At 43.2% G+C, this 22722-nt stretch overlaps 1 protein-coding gene and 1 long non-coding RNA gene across 3 annotated transcripts; one reads left to right on the top strand and one right to left on the bottom strand.

The window, feature by feature from the left end:
• Positions 1 to 655: 655 nt before the first annotated feature.
• On the bottom strand, positions 656 to 15550 carry LOC146662628 (uncharacterized). 2 transcript variants are annotated; one of them, XM_085417417.1, is made up of 9 exons: positions 15493 to 15550; positions 14827 to 14901; positions 10880 to 11153; positions 7525 to 8510; positions 6423 to 6582; positions 5526 to 5704; positions 5334 to 5426; positions 4895 to 5020; positions 656 to 3973 (listed from the first exon to the last, which is right to left on the bottom strand). In XM_085417417.1, the coding sequence occupies exons 3-9, from the start codon at positions 11143 to 11145 to the stop codon at positions 3531 to 3533; spliced, it is 2253 nt and encodes a 750-aa protein (XP_085273543.1). In that variant the 5' UTR covers positions 11146 to 11153; positions 14827 to 14901; positions 15493 to 15550; the 3' UTR covers positions 656 to 3530. The 2 variants fall into 2 exon arrangements, with proteins under 2 accessions (XP_085273543.1, XP_085273544.1); XM_085417418.1 differs by having other exon boundaries at positions 10880 to 11150; positions 15493 to 15545.
• On the top strand, positions 14927 to 18834 carry LOC146662627 (uncharacterized). Its single transcript, XR_014913164.1, has 3 exons — positions 14927 to 15052; positions 17036 to 17138; positions 17289 to 18834. It is a non-coding gene; the product is annotated as an uncharacterized LOC146662627 (long non-coding RNA).
• The last annotated feature ends 3888 nt before the right edge of the window (positions 18835 to 22722 follow it).

The raw sequence follows: 22722 nt of genomic DNA, 5'->3' as shown, positions 1-22722 counted from the left end.
TCTTTATGATCAGTTAGTGAAATGTAAAAGAAAATAAATTGTTTTAGGAAACAAAATGGATGCATTTACAAGAACACAAATTAATAAAAGTCAATAGTCAAAAAGAATTGAAACAAATTTTGAGCTTTAGTCTATTTTTTGTATTTTAAAATATGAAATATATTGCGATAAAACTTTAAAAAAATTAATCCTTTAAAGGATTGTCCTCAGTTTGTCTTTAAGTCCGTGTTCTGTGGTTTTTAAGAAGCTACATGAAATATTTTAAAATCATCACTGAATATAATGTATAATCTAAATTATTTGCATTATTTTGCTAGACAGTATTTTTGAGCAATTCCAGTTATTTCCTCACTCCTAAAATACTTTTAATTGATCGGAGACTTGTTATTTATATATTACCAATCATAAGTATTACATTTATTTATGACAAGAAACTGCAGTTCCTTAAATAGTATCCACTGAGTTCTAGACACTTTGCTCAGTAACTGTGTTTTATTGCAATGTGGATGCTTTCAGAACATACTGATTAGATTATAAATCAAATTACATCCTCTAAACAGGTGGTTCTGCTTGAGAAAAACAACAAAAACATCTGCAGTGACATAAAGAACAAAAAAGTAAAAATGTCATAATAAACTGACAAACAGCAGTCCGATTGTCCCTTTTTTGTCGGTCTTTATTTTCCTGCTGCTGTTGTACATTTTTCATACAGTAGTGAACTTGTATATGTAATTCACAAATTTGTACAAGTAATGCAGACATTTTACCTAAAACAAAAAAACCAAATGAAATAAACAAACAGCTACAGTCATGTTAATAGAAATGCATTTTTCACTCTTTCACACTGAAACAACTGATTTACTTAAAAAAGAAAAAAGAAGAATAAAAAGAGCCTCTATTACATCAATGAAGCCACCATTATCACATGTCACTGCAGGGTGGAACATTTATTGCTTGATAAATAAAGATGTTACATCTTGTGATACCAAAGCTCCTATTCACTACGCTAACTATTAAAACGGAGTTGTACTGTATCAGAGTTATTCTTTACAAGCGTTACTCCATCAAACAAAAGGAAGCTGTAATAGAAAAAACAAACAAACAAACAAAAAACTGCCGCCACGACATCCACATCGGAGAAAATGTTGTGTGAGGTTAGAGGACTTTAAAGGTACTTTTTGTAAAAAAAGAAAAAGAAACAAAAAGTGTAATGCAAACGTTCACCACCAGGAGGTGGTGTTTCACCAGGAAGCACAGTTATCCGCCCCAAACAGCGCCACCTTCTTCTGTATAAGTTTAAAATGATATCTGATCAGACCTCTAGCTTATCTAAAGTTTCTGTTCGCTTTATAAAAACACTACACAGTCTTTTAGCTACCAAACGAGCCAGGTCAGTGTGACAGAGAGGACACTATACTGACTCACTGCTCCACCTTGTGGTCCAAAGTGGTATTACAGGAGTACAGCTCAGCCTTGCTTTAGCTGACATCTCTGCCACAAAATACAAAGATGTTGATTTCCATCCGTCTGTGTATCCAGATCACGGTTGTGGGGTCTGCAGTCTAAGGAGACCTTCCTCTTCCAGCCACTTAATCCAGCAGACAGTCCTAAACACCTCGCTAAAGGAGGAAGCTGAACTACCTAAACTGACTCCTCCTACCCTGAGCTAATCGCCCTCTCTCTAATGGAGATCCCAGAAATCCACAGGAGGAAACTCCTTTTTTCATTGCTGCTTATACCCTTGAAATCATTCTTCTGGTCAGATATACAACAATTCACGCTCACAGTAACCCAACACGCTCGTCTTTGGACTTGGAAATCATCTTCACACAACGGGCTGTTTTTACAAAAAGCACCTTTAAGCGGTTTGAAGCAGGTCAGTCGCTGTGAATCAAAGCTTCACTTTCTACAGTAGAAGAAAATGTAGAATCAGTTTCTTTTTTCACACACTTCACCATTAAGCTGGGAAGTGAAACGAGGAACTTGGATCAGAACGTTAGACATCTGAACAACGGTAAATTGTACAGATCTGCTGATTGGGCTTTCCCCCCCCCTCACTTCCCTCCTGATTCTGACATCTGCTGATTGAAAAGACAGCACAAGTAATCAAACTGGTTATCTTTATGTGTACAGCTGGTTAATGCTGGGAGAAAACTGGTTACATCTGGTAAACCCAAACAGTGGATTTTACAGGAAGAATGTAGTTTAACTGTGACTCACACGAGCAGTTAGCAGGTCATTCAAAGAAGTGAAACGGGTTTAAGCACAACAGCATGAAATCATCAGTGCTGATCATGACGTCACTGCTGAACACAAAGAGAGAATCTTATTGGGATTCTTCAGGTTATAATAATTTGATTCTGCCTTTTATTGCCGCTCTTTCCTCCTCTCTGCCAAGGAAACAAAAATCTTCATTAGAAAAATAACTGATCTGTTTTTCGCCTCTTTCAGATCTCCATCACACTCCTTTTTTTCCTCAAGCTCAAGACTGGCGTCACACAACAGTATCGGCCACTGACACGGTTAAACTGCATTTTGTTTGCCATATGACCCGTGTTCTCCTTGAGGAGCTGTAAATCGTCCTGCTGGATCATGAATTTCATTTCACTTCTACTAAAAATATGGGCATTTTTAAAAGGATTACTGGGTCAGGTTTTATTCTTATAGTTTTGACCAGTAAACCAACTCAACTGAAGCCACGCTGCTTCTTTAAGGGTTTATGTTTTGGGAGGAGGAGGAGGGAGGTTTATAGCTTCATTTGATGCTTTTTGCATCAGTGTTAATTTGGTGGAAACGCTCGTCTGTAAATATGTTAGAATCTAAGTGATTTTGATAATAAACCAAAATACAGACCATGAGCTGTGAATCTGATCGTCTGTTTCTCATACGTCACAATTTAAAAAAAAAAAAATACTGGAAAGTTTTTTTATTATTGCAAAATATTAAATGTGTGCACGCCGGCGAATCATTATTCTGGTTTTTCCACGTACAAATTGTGGAAACCACATCACATGTTTCTAGTTTCAGCCTCTGAAATGCAGAACTTGGTGCTTTTCTCCATTTTAACTCACAGAGAGCTGAAAGTCTTTGGGTTTTGGGAAGTATGGAAGACAAAAAAAGACTTCTGAGGATTCTGCTTGAGACTTTTTTTGACAAATAATAATCACATAATGCGATTAATTTATCTAAAAAGTCTGAAAACGCTCCCATCACTGTCTGTCCTACTGGATTTAACTGAATGTGGCGACAAAAAGTTTGGATTATATTTTGCCGTCCGTCGTCCAAAATATTTTGTCTAACCTTGATGTTAGTTTCTAACTCGACTGCTCGCATTTCCTGTTTGTACCACAGGTTGAAATGATGGTCAAAACTATGAAAATAAAGCCCGAGTTGGACCAAATTGTCTTTGTATTGTAGATTATCTTTACAAATGTTGATTTTTTTATCCTGAACATGAGCACTGACTTTATGCCAATCAGCGAGTGACTGTTTAAAACTGAAGTTTAGTTCTGATCAGTGTTACTCAGGCCTCACTGCTGGGGGGGCATGTTGTCCATGTTGTCCACCGTCTTGATGATGACAATCTGCTCCAGCGTCTGTGCGGGCGAAGGCGGCGGCCGCAGCTGCTCCACCAGCGCGTGCAGCGTGTCCGAGTTGATGGTCTGCTCCTGATCGGCGTCGAAGGTCACCTGCTCTGTGGTGGTGAGAGGGGTGTGCGTGGGCTCCGCCTTGAAGTCCTGGATGATGGCGGCGGCGTCCGTGATGCTGTCAGCGGTCACGCTGGCGGTGGTTGCAGCAGAGTCAGTGGTGGCGACGTCGGAGGCAGCCGCGGCGGGGTCAGTGGCTTTGGGGTTGGGAGTGGCCGGTTCAGGGTTGGCCGGCTCGCCCTCGGGGATGGAGCCCAAACCTTTGTTCTCCTGGGAGAGCTTGCTCTGGACGAAGGCCACGGGATGGCTGGTGGACAGCAGGACCACTGCTCAAACACACAAAACCCAGTCAGACAGCCAGAAGACAACATGGAAACAACACAGTTTTACTGCCTGTTCTTTAAAAGGCCCCCAAGCAGAATTGGGAGCTTTGCTGTTGTGCCTTTAAGGCAGCAGCAGCACTGCACACTTGTTAAAGGCAGATCCAACACTCCCATGTTAAGCCTGATTTATAGTCCTGGCTCACAACACTGTTTGACTTTGAGCTTGTGCTCTGGTGTGTCTGTTTTACTTTGCCATCACCAGTGGACTGGGCTTTGAGTTAATAAATCTGGAACACCCACTTAAAAAAAAAAAAAAAAAAAAAAAAAAAATCAATCAATCAATAATACTATTCCATTCTCACTGGGATCACAGCTCGACCTCAAACTCTCCACTGACTCGACATACTGAAGTCTGCCACGTTGGTTTAAAGATGGAGAATAACCCCACATATCTGAAGCGTACAGGCACAGAGATGTAAAATCTCCAGAAACTGGCGCCTTTAATGTGTTGACTTGGTCAGCAACCCCCCGCCCCCCAAAAAAGACACTGAATTCACTTCCTCTATTAGGCACTTCCTCTGTTGCCAGAGAGGAAGTTTCTGCTGCTGGTCTAAGTGGTGCCTCTGCAGGTAGCCTGCACACTGCAGACAATGGGATGCTTACATGCTGCAGCATCCTGCTTTATTGCACAGGCCATGGAAACTTCAAAAAGCTAATGTGAACCAGGATACTGATGCACATGTAAACACAGAGATGGGCTTCCAGCCTCAGGGCTGAATCATGCAGTGACACTGAGGGGTGGTTTTTCTGACTGAAGCTGCAAAAAGATCAACACGTCCCAAAACACTTTCAGGTTCTTATTCAATTAAACTTTAACAGCACTTTAAGACACGGTGGATTTTAATAAACAGGCTGACAGCTCACCGGCTCGGGCTCTCTCCTTGTGTTGCCGCACTTCGTCGGCGTGAGCTTTGTCCTGGTGTTTGATCATGTTCTTCACGCTGGCAAATCTGTTTCCACAGAGCAGGCACTGCACGCCGCTGTTCCCCTCTGCAAACACCACGAGAACACATTTAAATACTGCAGCCAATCGGTTTCTGGCTCTGTTTATACCCTGATTGGTCAGAAACTGTGTGGAGCTGAGAGCTTGCTCTTTATAACTCACTTCATTATCTCTTCCACACCCGTTTGAGGCACATTTTTAAAATAGTTTCATTATGTCAATAAAGCACATTTTAGGTTATGAGCTCTCCTGAAAGACAGCCGCAGTTAGCAGTAGGATCCTGGTGTGATACTGCTGACTTTCAGTCCCATCTAACCACTCTTTAAATGTTTGGCGTAACAAACAAAGCTTTAAACTCACCTGGGTGAAGTCGCCGCATGTGTTTCTTCAGTTCAGATGATGTGACAAATTTGGCGTCGCATTTAGGCTGCGAACATTTGTACGGAGTCTCGCCTGAAACGCACAGAAATACAGAAAAATGCCTGTAAAGTCTATTTGCCCAGTGCGGCAGGAAACCAGAGCAGCGCATCCTTTCATTTGCACGTCTCTCACCAGTGTGTTTACGTGTGTGGGCAATGAGAGAGGAAGACACAGAGAAGGACATGCCACACAGGTCGCACTGGTACGGTTTCTCCCCAGTGTGTCGTCGCTTGTGGTACGTCAGCGTGCTGGACTGAGCGAACGCCTGGCCGCAGATGTCACAGACGTACGGTTTCTCCCCGCTGTGCAGTCTGTGGGAAACGTGTTAAAATTTAACTTTATTTATAGAACAACAACTCAAAACAACAAGTGCTTAAAAAAGTCACAGGTGAGAAGCAAATAGAAGCACAGCGACCGTGGCTCAGGGGATTGGGAATCGCATCTGTAACCGGAAGGTCGCCGGTTCGATCCCTGGGCTCTCTGTCCTGGTCGTTGTGTCCTTGGGCAAGACACTTTACCCTACTTGCCTACTGGTGTTGGCCAGAGGGGCCGATGGCGCGATATGGCAGCCTCGCTTCTGTCAGTCTGCCCCAGGGCAGCTGTGGCTACAACTGTAGCTGCCTCCACCAGTGTATGAATGTGAGAGTGAATGAATAGTGGTATTGTAAAGCGCTTTGGGTGCCTAGAAAAGCGCTATATAAATCCAATCCATTATTATTATTAAATAACCACCTACACACGTGTGCCACCCAGCAACCACATTTTTCTTCAGTGGCCCTCAGACCAGCAGAACTGTTACTATAGAAACTACTGGGTAGTTTAACCTACAATAGGTTAATGTTATTAGTTCTGCCACTCGTAAACACCCTCGTGTGTGCGAGAGCAAAATAAAGATCTTTAACTAGCTCCTCTGTGGAAGCAGAGCAGCAGCTGAATCGTTACGTCAGTCATATGTAATAAAAGGTGGGTTGCATGCAGATACGCAAGCTCTTGGCCCTCCTGGCCTCAGCTCCTTCCACACTGACGTACCTGATGTGTATTTTATAATTGGACGAGGTAGCAAACTTGAAGCCGCAGCGCTCACAGGTGTACGGCTTCTCCTCGCCGTGGTGCATTCGGCGGTGAGCGACCAGCTGGCACTTCTGAGCGAAACACTTGTCACAATCGGCACAATTGAACGGCTTCTCGCCTGCAACAGAGAAACAAGGAGGACGCTTGTTATACGTGTGTTACATTATCACTGCCAGCTGATGGGTTAAAAGGTTTTCCACTTATCTGGTGACAGACACCGGTCTTCACATCCAGGTTGCACATACTTTCATTTTAACTCAAAGGTTTGCTGAGTGATACGATGCATTTCTGTTCCAAACTTAAACTCATGCTTGTGCTCAACATCCTATGTTTGTCTTCCTGCTTCCGGAGCTTGTTTTTGCAGCTCAGGAAGCAGAAAGTATGGGACAGCTCTGTGACACAGAGGGAGGATTCTGCTGCAGAGGATGTGCAAACGTCTTACGCATTTAAATGTCACAGAAAAGCACCGGAGCGCCAGTTTGACACGTTTAATACGTGTAAGAAACTTTTCTTCTGTTTATCAAGCTGATTTCAACCAAAGTTTTCACTGAAATGATGAATAAAACCAGCACACAGGCATCCACACTCGAAGTCAGGTGACAGGAAATTACAGAGAATTGATTAGAAACAATGCAGTAGGGTTACAGACTGTATATAAATGATGGAAGAAGTCCTGTTTTTAAAACAATAAACATGACTCTGTTGGAAGTAAGACTACAAAGTAGCATCTGAGCCCAGAAACTCATCAGGAGATGTTTCGACTGTAAAGGCCTGAACGGTTCAAAAGTTTTTTCTTTTAATGGTATCTGAAAGCAGTGACTGAGGTTTTGTTTTATTTTGCAAAGAAACAAACAAAACCAAAACAAAAAACCTTTAGCTGATTAGGGGTTAAAGTTAATGAGATTCAAATCAAAGTAACCGAAGTTTGATTCTGACTAAGAACCTTGCAGGTGGATTTTCCTGTCTTTACACACTTAATTATAAATGAAAAGGTGTGTAGCAGCCTCACATCTTCACAAACCCAGTAACAAAAACACGTGACACTCAGTGCTGAGCTCACCTGTGTGTATGCGCAGGTGTGTTTTCAGCTGCGTGGCCTGCCTGAAGGTTTTGGAGCAGAAGATGCAGGCGAACGGCTTCAGCCCCTTGTGGATCTTCTCGTGGCGGCGCAGGCTGCTCACGTCTTTAAACAGTTTGTTGCACTCTGTGCACGACAGCGACATCTCGCCCAGAGCCAGCGCATCCATCTCCCCGATCTCGCCCTCTTCCACTCCCTCCCCCGCCTCCTCCTCCTCTGTGCCTCCGCCAATGCTGTCATCCCCCGCCTCCTCCTCCTCCTCCTCCTCATTGGTCTGTCCCCTGTTTCGGCCCCTGCCTCTCCCGCGGCCTCTCCCTCTCCCGCGGCCTCGCCCTCTCCTCCCCTCTCCGGTGCTCAGCCTCGGCCTCTTCATCCCAGGCTCCTCCTCATCTTCTTCCCCCTGTGAGGGGCTCCAGTCTGCTGAGGTGTCTCCAAAGTCCTTCACGCTCGTATCAGAGTCATCCAAATAGAGTTCTTGACTTTTTAAGCTCCCTCTTCCTCTTCCTCTCCCTCTGCCCCTGCCCCTGCCTCTCCCTCGTCCTCTCCCTCTGTAGCTGTAGATTTTGGGCATGCCGTCAGCCGAGCTGCTCGCCTCCATCTGCTCGTCGCCAAAACTTTTAGGCTTTCTACCTCTCTTCCTGCCCCCTACTCTCCCGGTGCTCCTTGGTGTGCTTGGGGTGTACTCTTCATCGTCTTCCACAAACATATCTCTGCCCTCATCATCCTGCTCTCTGCTGCCCTTACCTTCCTCGTGCCATTCCCCCGCAACAGAGACTATGGATAGTGGGACTGGGGAGTTGGGGCTGCTTGGGGAGGCGGGGCTGGGAGGCGAGAGACCCGTCTCTTTATCTGCCTCCGACTGTGACGTTTCGCCGAGCTCAGACCAGTGAGGGAACTCCTCCAGATATTTCGTGGCCTCGGCCATTCCTAAGAAGATGGCAGCTCGCCGTACGGCCGCTTGTCGGGTGCTGGAACCAGAAAGAAAAACATTTTACTCAAAGTACCAACTCAAAATTCAGTTCACAAGTGTCCCACGCCTATGACCTTTTCATAATCTAACATCATGTGGACTGACTGCAGCATTAACCAATGAAATCACGCTAAAAACATATCCTTAGAAACTAAAGTGGCTGCTTGTGCAGTATGTCACTAAAATGTTGGAGAAGTTGATCACTCCAGAGAATAATCGGTGGGCAACTCCAGGCTTCAAGGGCCGGTGTCCTGCAGGTTTTAGATCTCACTCAGGGTCAACACCCCTGAGTCAAATGATTACCGTATTTCCCGGACTACAAAGCGCACCTGAATATTAGCCGCACAAGCTAAAATCAGGGGAAAATCCTGTTTTGTACATACATTAGCCGCACCTGACTAAAAGCCGCAGGTGTTTCAATGTTGACTTATCATATGTAAGAGAATATGCACAAAGGGAATTGTCAGGAAAGAGATGGCTGTTTGGAGACATCACTTTTATTAATATTTTGAAAAACAAGTTATGGGTACATATTTGCACAACTTTTTAGGTATATGTACAAGTAGCAGTAATTACAAGTACGAAACATGTACTGTGCTTCATAAATGAGTAACAAATGTAGTACATAACAATAACCTACAGCACACTAGATTCGGACTACCTTTTAGGCTCAGGTGCAGTGACAAGAAGAAAAGTCAGTCATTCACCACCATCTTCCTGCACACTAAAACCACCAAAGTCCTCTTCTCCAGTGTCGGATACGAACAGGCTCAGGGTGGCTTCATCATCCACTCTCCGCTTCTCTCCTTCGTTGTCACTTTCAAAACCAAAGAAATCCTCGTTGTCAGTGTCAGAGTCGAACACCCTCAGAAGGGCCGTGGCAGTGTCCTCTCCATCATGCAGCAGTCCAGCCCTTCGAAATCCGTTGGTGATCGTGGATGTTTTCACACTTTTCCACGCTGTCAGAATCCACCGGTGGAGTTGGGCATAACTTGCTTTTCGCAAGTTTATCGCCGCTCATCATCCACGCCTCCCTCTGAACGCGTAGCGCTACTTTGAAGTTTGTTTTTTGCGCTACTTCGTACGGCACCACGTTGCCTGGCGGACGGACATGTGACCAACATACCACTCTTGAACCCCGATCCTTCCGCCAGGCAACGTAGTGCCGTACAACAGCGGAACAAACAAAACAAATCCTCTTACGATATGACAAAAATCCTGGACAACCCATAGAAAAGCCGCACCTGACTAAAAGCCGCAGGGTTCAAAGCTTGTGCAAAAAGTAGCGGCTTATAGCCCGACAATTACGGTAGTTCATTATCAGAGCTCTAAAGAACCTTAAGACATGTTGAGGAGGTCATTTAAATCAGCTGTGTGTCTAAAACCTGCAGGACACCGGCCCTCCAGGCCTGGAGTTGTCCCCCCCCCCCCCCCGTTGTACATAAACCTAAAACACTCGCCTTGTAAGTTATTGCTTGTTGTTGTTATGGAAACAGCACCACCCAACAGAGCTAGCCAAACGTCAGGTATGAATACCTTAAAGGGGCGTCCGCAGAACAAGTATCTAACAGTGCCATGGCAGTGCCTGTACAAGCAGGTGAGCTAACGTTAGCTAACACATATGGTCAAAAGGAGTGACTGCAGGAAAAAACTACAGTCAACATTAGCAGACAACATTAACCAAACTAAGATCTCTGCTCAAATGACCAAACTGCAAACGTCTCACTTAGCAAAACTCTCCTAGCTAACAAAGCAACATCCTGTCTTGAAGAAGCTACTTTCAGTCCTTGTTTCAAAAGAGATCTCCACAGCGTGTAGCACCACACGTTTGATTTTGCAGACCTTTCATAAATAGTTTTTTGTGTCCTCCTGAGATCTTTGGCTTGTTGGCGAACAGGTAAGCCACCATACTACGAAGCCGCCATCTTGATTTGCAGCGATGAAGAAGCCTTTAACGCCACAAAACAACCAAGAACTTATTCACGCAGCTAGCAGGCTAACTGTATCTTGTGTGCCAACTTTAACCCTGTACTGTCTGAAAAACTATTTAGCTACCTTTCTTAATTAAAAAAAACAAAAGCTTAATGAGCTAATGTGAACCACAACAACAACTAATAATAAGCACATTTTAGCCATCAGTAAATCACGTAGAGGCACAAAGCAAAGATGTCTCACTAACGTTTACTTTCCATAACGTGTATGTATCTGACGTTGGCTTCATCACATCCAAGTCTACTTTGCTGTCATTCTGTTCATATGTTGTACACTCAGGTTGTTGGGTATACAGATGTAGAACTGTACAGGATGACCCTGCGTAAATGCTATCCGTGTTTTGGCTGATGCTGGCTTCTAAACCCTCACGCTTACCTGCTGAGGTTCATGTGTCCCGTGTAGACGAACTCCAGGAGCTTCTCCAGCGAGTACCGGCTGACCTTGTCGGGGTCCAGAGTCGTGATCTCTTCCCCCTTTTCAGCATGGGAGGAGAAATACTCACTGAACGCAGCGAGGATGTTACGGTGAGCCCTGAACTCCACGTCCTTCACCATTATGGTGATGTCACACAGAAAGTCCATCTCCCGCTGCTGGTGCAGGCGCTGCAGGAGCAGCTTCCCATGGTTGAAGACATGCGCCATCACTGCTGCTGGAAAACAGGCGAGGGCATCCTCATCACTAACGCATTAGCAACGGGAAAATACAACTTTGCATGAAGGGAGACGTTTCTCCTGCTCCAGGAGCGATGTAAACAAATTACTGCAGCTACAACACTTTTATCCAGAGTTTTTTCCCACACAGTCCACCAAAAATAGCTTTAACCGAGTCCAAGGAAAATAACCTGTTTTTATATAATATAACAGATTTTTTCAAAAACTAACTTTGGTCATCGAGGCATTTTTACTAAATTATTATAAACACTCAAAATGGACTAAACTTGTGGAGTCAACCATGAAAAGCCCAATTATTTTATAGCTTTACATGAAGCGAGCCTTGGTACGGTGGGTGTGGCTTCTGTGTCTTAAATACCCATCAAACAGGCCAAAGCGGGGAAAAAGCTGTTGCTTGTAAATGCAATCAATGTTGTTTGAATTATTAGACCTTAGAGCAGGGGTGGGCAACTCCAGGCCTCGAGGGCCGGTGTCCTGCAGGTTTCAGATGTGTTCTTGATCAAACACAGCTGATTCAAACGGCTAAATTACCTCCTCAACATGTCTTGAAGTTCTCCAGAGGCCTGGTAATGAACTAATCATTTGATTCAGGTGTGTTGACACAGGGTGAGATCTAAAACCTGCAGGACACCGGCACTCGAGGCCTGGCGTTGCCTACCCCTGCCTTAGAGATTGACTGAATAGTATTTACTACCTGTTTGAGGCCTTGAATTATTCTCATACACCTGAGAACATCAAGGGACGACTTCAGTAAGGCTAGATGTTATATTAGCTCATCCATTCGTAACATACAGGAAAAAAAAAGCTAGAATCCCCCCCCGCCCCACACACACACTTCTAATAATATCACATTTATGCTCACTGGGGAAAGAAAAAAGCTTTCAGTCTTCAAAAACATCAGATCCTTCTACTCCAGAGGACATAGGTTTTTCCAGCACTGATGACACCAGCGTATTCTACGCTAGATTCGACACAGCGAACACCATGAGACCGGACAGTGTGCGCACCGCGGATGACGTCAGTGCGCACACTGTGTTTGAGGAGGATGTGCAGAAGTGCTTCAGGAAGGTGAACGCACGCAAAGCTACTGGTCCGGACGGGATTCCCGGCCGCGTCCTCAAGTCATGCGCGGCTCAGCTGGCTGGAGTGTTCACGCACATCTTCAACCTTTCCCTCTCTCTGTCTGTAGTCCCAGCCTGCTTCAAAGTGGCCACCATCGTCCCTGTACCCAAATCCTCCACCATCTCCTCATTAAACGACTGCCGACCTGTAGCCCTGACCCCCATCGTGAGCAAATGCTTCGAGAAGCTGGTCAGGGACTTCATTTGCTCTGCACTACCCGACTCACTGGACCCTCTACAGTTCGCATACCGCCACAACAGGTCCACTGATGATGCCATAGCCCTGACACTACATACTGCCCTGTCACACCTGGAGAAGAGAGACACGTATGTGAGAATGCTGTTTGTAGATTACAGCTCAGCATTCAATACCATCGTTCCCTCGAAGCTGGACAGGAAACTGCAGGATCTAGGACTGAGCAGCTCCCTCTGCAGCTGGATCCTTAGCTTCCTGTCTGACAGACGCCAGGTGGTCAGACTGGGCAGCATCACCTCATCCCCCATCACACTGAACACTGGTGCTCCACAAGGGTGTGTACTGAGCCCTCTCCTGTACTCACTCTACACCTACGACTGCACAGCCACTAACAACTCCAACATCATTGTGAAGTTTGCGGACGACACTACAGTGGTGGGTCTTATCACCAACGGTGATGAGACGGCTTACAGGGAGGTGTCAAGACAACCATCTCACCCTCAACGTCGCAAAGACAAAGGAGTTGATAGTGGACTTCCGGAGGTGCAGAGAAGTACACACCCCCATCACCATCAACGGCGCTGCTGTGGAGAGAGTGAGCAGCTTCCGGTTCCTTGGCGTACATCTGGCTGAGGATCTTACGTGGTCAGTACACACAAACAAAACAGTGAAGAAGGCGCAGCAGCGCCTCTTCTTTCTCAGGAGACTGAAAAGATTCGGCATGAGCCCCCGCATCCTCAGGACCTTCTATCACTGTGCCATTGAGAGCATCCTCACTGGATGCATCACCACCTGGTATGGCAACAGCACCGCCTACAACCGCAAAGCTCTCCAGCGAGTAGTGCGGTGCTCTGAACGGATAATTGGAGGTGAGCTTCCCTCCCTCCAAGACATCTACAGGAAGCGGTGCCTGAGGAAAGCGGGGAGGATCATCAAGGACTCCAGTCACCCCAGCCATAAACTGTTCAGACTACTTCCATCAGGAAGGAGGTTCTGCAGCATCCGGTCCCGTACCAGCAGACTGAGAGACAGCTTCTTCCATCAGGCCATCAGGCTGCTGAACACGTCATAGACACCTCAGCTTCACTACTGGAACTTCAACATTATGCACGCCATACTGTATATAAATGCCACTTGTTTTGCACATGTCAACTACCAACCTTTATTTTATTATTTACTCTATTTACTTTGTAATAAATATATATATATATATATATATATATATATATATATACACACACACACACATACATACATACACACACACACACACACACACACACACAGTATTCACATTCAGTAATATGCATACACTCTTATATTGTACATACATTTATTCATATAACTCTCAGATTTAGCCATTCTTATATTTTGCTTGTTCTTATGTTATTGTACTTTGCACACCTCTGTTGCTTGTGAAGCTCGCACAAGAATTTCACTCACATGTGCTGTACCAGTGTACCTGCACATGTGATGTGACAATAAAAGTGATTTGATTTGAAAACTGATGGATTGCAGATAAACCTGAGGTTACCTCACTAACTGAATCCAGCTTCATATGACAGACATCTGCTACCAGAGCCACAGGTGTGACTTTGACACCACAAGATTTATTTCAACAATTTTACACACTAGCTCCTCTGATTAGTAATAATCAGCACTGTTCTTGAGATAAATCAGACTAACCAAATTCTACCTGAGAGTTTCTTTTATATAAAGAACATGTCTACATTGTAACAAAAAAGCGGTCTCCTTGGCTGAACTGGAGAAAATTAATCAGTGTTTTTTAGATTACAGTAATGTCCTGTTTACTGGCTTAGATAAATCTGAGCTATACAACAACAACAAAAATGAATAATTAAATAAAAAAACAAAAACCGATGATCAGACTATTAACGAGTTCTATTAAGCAAGTTCTTTCTATTTTATACTCTTTACAGAAGCTCCCAGTAGACTTTGATTCATTTTAATGTTAAATTTCAATTATATAGCAATGTATTTATTCCTAGTTTTTTTGTGTACAGTATTTTGTGACTGCTTGTCTGTGAAAAGCACTTTTATAAATAAGCTTTAATTTAATATCTCCCTGTGTGAGGCCTTGAATTACTCTAAAACGACTAAAGACACCACAAAGAGCCACAAACACCCCATAAACGTAATAAACCTTCCCTGCAGGTTTATATTAATGACTCACCTGCTGGAAATCCAGTGTAATGTTTCTAATATTTTTAATAATTGCACAAAATTTAAATCATATCACAAAAAACGTCAATGCACATAAAAACACAGATTTCTCGTGGATTTCTAAAACTTGATAACAGAGTGAAAACTTACTGTGAGTAGTGTGTCAGAGCTGCTGAAGAGTCACAGCTTCGCCTCCTCTTTGCTCTCGGTTTGTAGATTTCTCTCCTGTTAATGACAAAGAGTGTGAGAACGAACCGCGGTGCATATTAATTGTCTAATTAACAGCTCAAAATCCAAACGCGGACTTGTGGACGTCTAACATAAATATTAAAAGCTTGCGAACAGGTATAATGATCTGAATCTACAGCCTTGGCAGGTAAGATGAAGAAGCAGTTTTGGAAAATAAAAGCTCCCGCCCGCTTCCTGAGCAGGCCTCGGGCTGTGGCTAAGGCTAACAGCGGTGTCGCCGTTGGGTTCAATTTACTCCTGCTCGCCGTTTAGGTCTCTTCGCAGACTTATCTGCACTTTGGGTGTAGTAGAAGCCTCCAAACAGGAGAGCAAGGCCCACGGGTGTTTAACCACAGCGGATCATTCACGAAGCAGAAGCTAACTGTTTTCGTAGTGGTAAAAAGCGCGCAAAACATTGTGCTCTTATTTCGAAGGTTTGTACCGGCGGTGCCGACGTAAGCGGCCACAAAAAGCTGCACATGCTTATTTTAGCGACAGCTAATGCACATACGTCTCGAGCTGTAATAAACAAATTGCGTAAATGCGCGATTTTACGCCACAACAAAGTAAATAAAAGCAGAAAAGTACCTTCTAATATCCGCGATCTTCAGCCATAATCCACGTGACATCGAAGTTCTCGCGAGACGACAATATTGCTCAAAGAGAAACTGGGTTCGGTCAAGATAGACACCGTCGCTCCCTGACAAAGGACGACAGTTGGGGAGGGTTACTATCGTTAATACGGAATTACAGTAATAGCAAAAAATAAAAGAATTCATTTCATTTATATTTAACCCTTTAATCTATAGAATACGAAAAATACACATACGAAGCCAATAAAAAAAATGTTGCCTAGAAAATAAGAAAATAATTTTAAGCGACACTGATTTTGAAATGTTCAAAAGTGCTGTTGTTGGCTGATATTTATAAATAGCATAGCTGTGTTACCAAGTAGACTGTATCTGTAGGCTATGTATCTGTCAACAGTCATGCACATGTATTTTTATATTTCATATTATATCATTACTATTATGTCGTAGTAATAGCAATAATAATATGCACTGATAATATATAATAATATATTCGACTTTTTCCTGCTTTACTTACAACATGAGCAAGACATTATTTTGTGTGCAGCCTATTTATGACTCAACTATATGTACATTCAAGCGTAAAACATCGTTTTTATGATGTTTTCATTTTGGATTTTAAATATAAGTTCAGATGTGTACAGCCCAAAGAGGGAAACATTTTAATCTAAACAGTCGACCAAGGAACACACGAGGAAATAGCCATAAATAAATAACAGTAATTCAAACTCATTAAATACTGAACAAAAACTTTATTAAATGGAAAAAGTGAAGACACCAACGTCTGACTAACTTTAGATTTTTTCATATAAAATATGTCTAAAATAATTTATGTTTCTATAATGGACTTCCACTATATCTACTAGATATAGTGGAAGTTTTTAAGTTCAGACACTGTGTGACTGATTTAAGTGTTCGTCAGAGAGATGTCCTGTGGAAAGAAACTGCACAGATGTCTGCTTGTTTTGGTGTACAGTGCTCTGTAGCGCCTACCGGAGGGAAGAGCTGGAACAGGTTGTGTCCAGGTTGTGATGGGTCTGCAGTGATGTTGTCTGCTAGTTTCTTTGCTCTGGCTTTGTACAAATTGTGAATCGAGGGTAAGTCGGGAGCAATGGTTCTTCTGCAGTCCTGACTGTCTGTTGTTGTCTGCTCTTTTTCTGTTTACTGGCTGATCCAAACCGTACGCCGATGGATGAGCAGAGAACAGACTGGATTATTGCAGAGTAGAACTGGATCAACATCTCCTGAGCTGCAGCAGGAAGTGAATCCTCTCCTTTTGATGATAGTGTCCATACTGGTGGCCGCTTCAGGTTGCTATCTGGAAACTTAAAAATTTTGACAGATGGGTCTTCTAAGGTGTCATCATTTGTGTAGAGGGAGAAGACTTATTGCAGCGTAACTAAGGGAATCCTTCCTCATGCTGCTGGGAGATTCCCATGATGCACTGGGTGTTTCTCCTTCAGTCACCTTTCTTGCTATGTGTTAACAGACCTCTCTGCAGTGAATCATACTTGTTATTAATCTCTGTCTCTCTTCCACAGCATGTCTTTTGTCCTGTCTTCCTTCTCTCACCCCAACTGGTCGCAGCAGATGGCCCCGCCCCTCCCTGAGCCTGGTCCTGCTCCAGGTTTCTTCCTGTTAAAAGTGATTTTTTCCTTCCCACTATCACCAAAGCGATTGCTCGTAGGGGGTCATATGATTGTTGGGGTTTTCTCGGTTTTCTTTGTATTATTGTAGGGCCTTTACAATATAAAGCATTTTAAAGGCAACTCTTGTTGTGATTTGTTGCTATAGAAATAACAACGAATTAAACTGAATAGAAGAGACGAGGAGGGAGGACACAGTCCTGAAAGAGACGAGGAGGGAGGACACAGTCCTGAAATGTGATTCTCCCCAGTCTCACCTGCTGCTTCCTGTCATTCAGAAAGTTTGTGATCCACTGACAGACGGAGGCTGGGACAATGAGCTGAGTGAGTTTGGAGCGGAGGACTCCAGGACATGTAACAGTGCAGTCGAGGTGTTGCAGTGTTGAGGTGCACTCTATGTTGACACCATCATCCACTGAACTGTTTGACCAGTAGGTAAACTAAAGGAGTGGAGCAGGGGACATGTGATGTCTTGCAGGTAGGTCAACATCAATCTCTCAAAGGATTTCATGACTACAGACGTGAGGGGCACAGGCCTGTAGTCATTAACCCAGTGATAGAGGGTTCCTTGGGGACTGGGATAATTGTGGATCGTTTGAAACAGCAGGGGACTTCACACAGCTCCAGGGATCTGTCGAAGATCAGTGTGAAGATGGGAGGCAGCTGATCAGCACAGCCTGGTAACATCATGATCTTCTGTCTCCTGAAGAGTTGCCTCACATCTTTTTCACAGAAAGTGGGGTGTGGGTGGGTGTGGACTTGGCTATGTCTTGTGGCTGGAGAGGCTGAAGGGTGTGAAATAATAAGAGTAATAAATAAAAACAATATGATATTTGGTTTTATACAAGTGTTTGGCGCTATTTAGTGTTTGGCTTGCACTCACGTTTATTCAAGAAATCTGTCATTTCAGAAATCTTTGACTGAATTTATAGTTTAGGAAATAATCAAACTGATGTTTAGCTACAGTCTTACTTCAGATTTCCTCTTAATCACATTTGGAGGCCATAATAATGTGCAGGAAAATAATAAACTGTATGCAACAGTGTGCAGCTCAGGCACTAAAACACTGTTTTGCACTCATCATGCATCATGCATGGAGTGAAGGAGCTGATTATTCCAGAGAAAAACACCTTCAGCCCCACATTCAGCCCAACAGGCTGCTGTGAGCTGTTATCCTGCTTGGGTAATTATGGCACATTATCCTGCTCACGTGTGATATTCTTCTTGCTTTTAGCCATAATTAGACTCATTCATCTGCAGCAGAAGATTTGTTCTGTAGCTTCACAGGAGAAAACTGCTGCTCTTGGGATCACTTCAGAAAAAAAGAAGAAGACGATTAAAACAATATCCTGCAGGTGTGTTTATTGTTTTTGTTGACAGCTAATTAAAAATTCTAGCCTGAAGCAATATGTCCCAAACTGGCAAATGTGGACTGTATTAAATGTGGAGAAGTGTTTTCCCCACGAGTCTGACCTCAAACATGATTGTTTTTGGCAGCAAATATTTTCAGATAGATTTTCAAATGATCTTTTTATGTGTGTGGGTTGTTCAGCAGCATCTAAAGCTAAAGATCCATATCTTTACACATCTCTAATGCGCAATAACTTTGTGTATAAACCTCACAGAGCAACAGCTGAGGCAGACACATGTAGTAAAATACAAATATTAAATGCGTTCATTTAAATGACATCAGAGGACAGTGAATAAATATTTTTAAAGTTAAACCATGGCTCCGATTCCTGATGTTCATGCACAGAAAAAAGGAAATAGAGGAAGTTTGGATTATATTTTATATTTTTATTGATAATAACAAAGCTACAGTAGCACTTCCGACCTTTCTGCACTGCATTAAAATGCCTCCACACCAGGGGGCGCTGCAGGCTCAACTACAGTAGGGTGAAAGGAGTTTGCAAGCTCCTTTGACTACGATGACCTGGATGACTGAGAACCTTCACAGACATACAGTAGGGTGATTTGAACTCAAAACATTATTTATTTATTTACGTATTTATTAATTTATGTATTTATTGTGACAACAATAATAAAGCTTATACAAATGGATTTAATATAAATGCAGTAGTCATGTAGTTAAGAAAGAAAGACAGAAACATTGTTTTATGGTCTTGATGTTTTTGTACTGGCGACAGTTACACCCATAAACCGTTTGAAAGCACCATTCGATGAAGACATTTTATAGCAATACAGCTGAGTTTTACTGCATTATTATTTACCGCTTGCTGGCACACAAACTTCCTCTCATGGCTGTCCACATGAGGCCACATCATGGTTAGTGATGAAAGTTCATTACAAGAATATGTGGCCCTTAAATGTGCCAAAAAGCGGACTCTGTAAAAACACGATGTCTGAGCAATAAAAAAGAAAACGTTTTTTTTTAATGTTTATGAAAACGCCTAAAAATCTTTCCATTCAAAGACGGAGAGGTGGATCGATGCTTCCTCGGATGTTTTTCTATACAGGAAGATAAATATATCAAAGATGGTGCACACTTTGAAACAGGGCTCACATCCTGTTTCTTTGTATTTTCTTCACTTCGTTGTAAAACACATGCAGTGGATATAATGCATCGCTCTGTTTCTTTAACCGCTTATCCACCTTTCGATCATAGAGAGAGCTGGAGCCTTTCCCAGCTGTCACACCCCGGACAGGTCACCAGTCCATCGTGCACTCACACCCACACTCACGGTTTAGAAACATTTAACCTGGCACGCATGTCTCCGGATTGAGGGAGGAAGTCCGGAGAGAATCCACGCAGGGACAGGCAGAAAATGCAAACCATGCAGAAAGGCCCTGGCTCGCCAGGATGTTCCAAAGAAAAACCTCGCTGTGAGAGGACAGTGTTAACCTCTGCACCCTGTGCACTGATATAATGCACCACATCTAAAGCACTGTCAGTGATTGCTCTTTCTTTACGCTATCAGAAATGTGCATCTTTTAAAATGTAAAAAATAATTCAGACTGACACATCAAAAAGCTATTTTCCTTTTATTTTAGTCCAAAATGGGTGAGGGATAGAAGTGAGGGCTGAGGTTGTCACACACTTAAATGCCAAACCTATAAAACATCCACTTTCAGTAACGACACACTCAATCATTCAACTCGTAAAAAAGAGAGAAAATAAAATTGTTCCTCAGTTAGCTTCTAAATATTCAGTCAAGGACTTTTTAAAAGTTATTTTTGTGTGTACTTTGTCTCTGTACTGCACCACGATGGTCCTGTGTGGTCATTTTTGTTACTCAGCTGGGGCTGCTGGGGCTCAGGAGGTAGAGCAGCTTGTCCACTAATTGGAAGGTCAGCTTTATCCCCTGATGCCTGGAAGGTAGATGGTTGAATAAAGCTTACAGTATGAAAGTGCTTTGAGTGCTCAAATAGAGTAGTGTTAAGTACCAGTCCACTTTACCAGCCCATGTTGGAGGGCCTGATGGAACCACTGTATTAAATCAATATCGTAGTAATTTATGCTTAACACATGTCATCTACACATACATGTTAACATTAAGTGTGCGCTAAAGACACGGGTCTGAGTCCACGTACTGTGTCATTCTCCTTTAAGAGCGCAGCCACATTTTTACGCCACACGTTTAATGTAAATGTTGGAGGATTACAGATGAACATTCCTTCCACCTCATGCGGGATCTGCAGGAACGTTCGGCTTCCCTGGAATGTGACATCACCTGCATCGCCCGCACCACCTGCGTCCGTGAGCCGTGGGATCGCTAACATCTGTGATAAGTGATGCTGAAAAAAGACACTGAAGCAGGAAGTTGTTGAATGATAAGCTCTGCAGAGATCTTTCTCTGTCTTGTGTCATTCATGTAAAACAGGACAGACACAATAACAGAAACAGCTTGGTGTAACATTTTATACTTTCTACTACTTTCTTTCTGCAGTTATCTGACAGCTGTTGCCACTTTTTAGTTAAAAAACACATACAGAACACAAACAAACATAAACACATAAAGAACCCACAAACACAAAGATATGAGCTGTACTCTTTTCTTTTTTATCAATTCAACATGCCATCATGCTATTCCAATACAACCCCAACGCAACAATCTTATCAGCTTTCAGTTTTCAGTTGTATTTGTCACATGCAGGTTAGCACACGGTCAGCATTGCAATGAAATGTATTTGACGAGCAGAAGACAGTCACTCAGCAGAATGCTACAGTAGAAAAGAAAATAGTAAAGAGCAAAATATTAATAAAATATAGTAAAAGAAATCTACCGATATACAAGTGTTTGATATCCAGTCAACAACATGTGAAAACTGTAAGCAGACGTGCTGCAGCGGCAGACGACCACAGTGGGTGCCACTCCTGTCAGCTGAGAACAGGAGCTGAGGCTGCAGCTCACACGGGTTCACCAAACGTTCACAACAGAGGGCTGGAAAATGTCTCCTGGACTGATGAGTCTCAAGTTCTGCTGCAAGTCCAGATTTTAGGGTCAGAATTTGGTGCATGAAAGCATGAATCCATCATTTCTTGTATCAGCAGTTCAGACTGTTGGAGGTGTAATGGTGTGGGATTATTTTCTTGGCACTCTTTGGGCCCTTCCTGCTTTTTTTTGAGTCTATGGCAAGTTCAGGGACTTCTGAGGGAAAACGATTCCTTTCCTGTCGTAGGAGCTGTGGTGTACAGGCTGTGATCAGCTGAGCTGCGCAGCTGCTTCTGCTCCCTTCCTTGATCATTGTGGATTTAGCCAACTGAATTCAATATGAGCAGAAGTGACACGAGCTGTCACAGCTGCTGCCTGCAGACAGTAGAAAGCTAGTTTAAAGACAGAAATCAGTGAGTGAATGAGCATCATCACATTAAGTTTCATTTGATTTCTGCTTCTACTGAGCATGATCCGCACAGCTGCTCTGCACCAGCCCAACATTACCGTAAACTATATCACAGTACTGCACAGTAACCAGCTTATCCTGCACTAAACTCACCAGTTTTTAATGCAACCTTTGAATACCACAAAGTTAATATACCTGTATTTGTCACGGTCCTGGGTCATTTTGACCCAGCATTTTCAGTTCTTATATTCCTTTGTATTATGGTTTGTATTCTGATCACTTTGTCATGCTTTGTTTATTAGTATTATTCTATGTTTCAGTTATTCTTTGTGAGGGATTAGTTCTTAGGTTGTGTCTCTCGTTTAGTACAAGTTCAGTTCAGTGTCAAGTCTGTGTCTGTTTCTTGTTTCCCATTTTATTGTGAAAGGTTGTGCCTCATCTCAGTGTGTCTAGCGTTGCTCCCCGTGTCTCGTTAGCCTGAACCCTCCCAGCTGTGTCTCCCTCCTGTTTTCCATTCCAATTTTCATCCAATTGGTTCACCCCAGCGCAAAGCTTCTTGAAGCTTCATTTGCTCTAGTAGGACACTTACTGGACGTAAAAATATTAGTTGGCATGAATTTGAAGAGTGTGGCATTTTGCACACAGCCTCCAACAAAAGGAGTGTGTAAAACATGTATATTGTAGTGATGGCAGCATACTGTGTATATTTATAGTGGCAGTATCGAAAATGATTATTTGGAAATGCTTAAAATGGAAATGATCATTTACTGTGAGGTGAG

Source organism: Rhamphochromis longiceps, linkage group LG9 (assembly GCF_057381845.1).
Source record: "Rhamphochromis longiceps isolate RC_006_pf linkage group LG9, R_longiceps_female_GT1.1, whole genome shotgun sequence".
NCBI classification, from domain to species: Eukaryota; Metazoa; Chordata; class Actinopteri; order Cichliformes; family Cichlidae; genus Rhamphochromis; species Rhamphochromis longiceps.
Note: the sequence above shows the minus strand (reverse complement) of the source record. Positions and strands in the feature narration are given on the sequence as shown.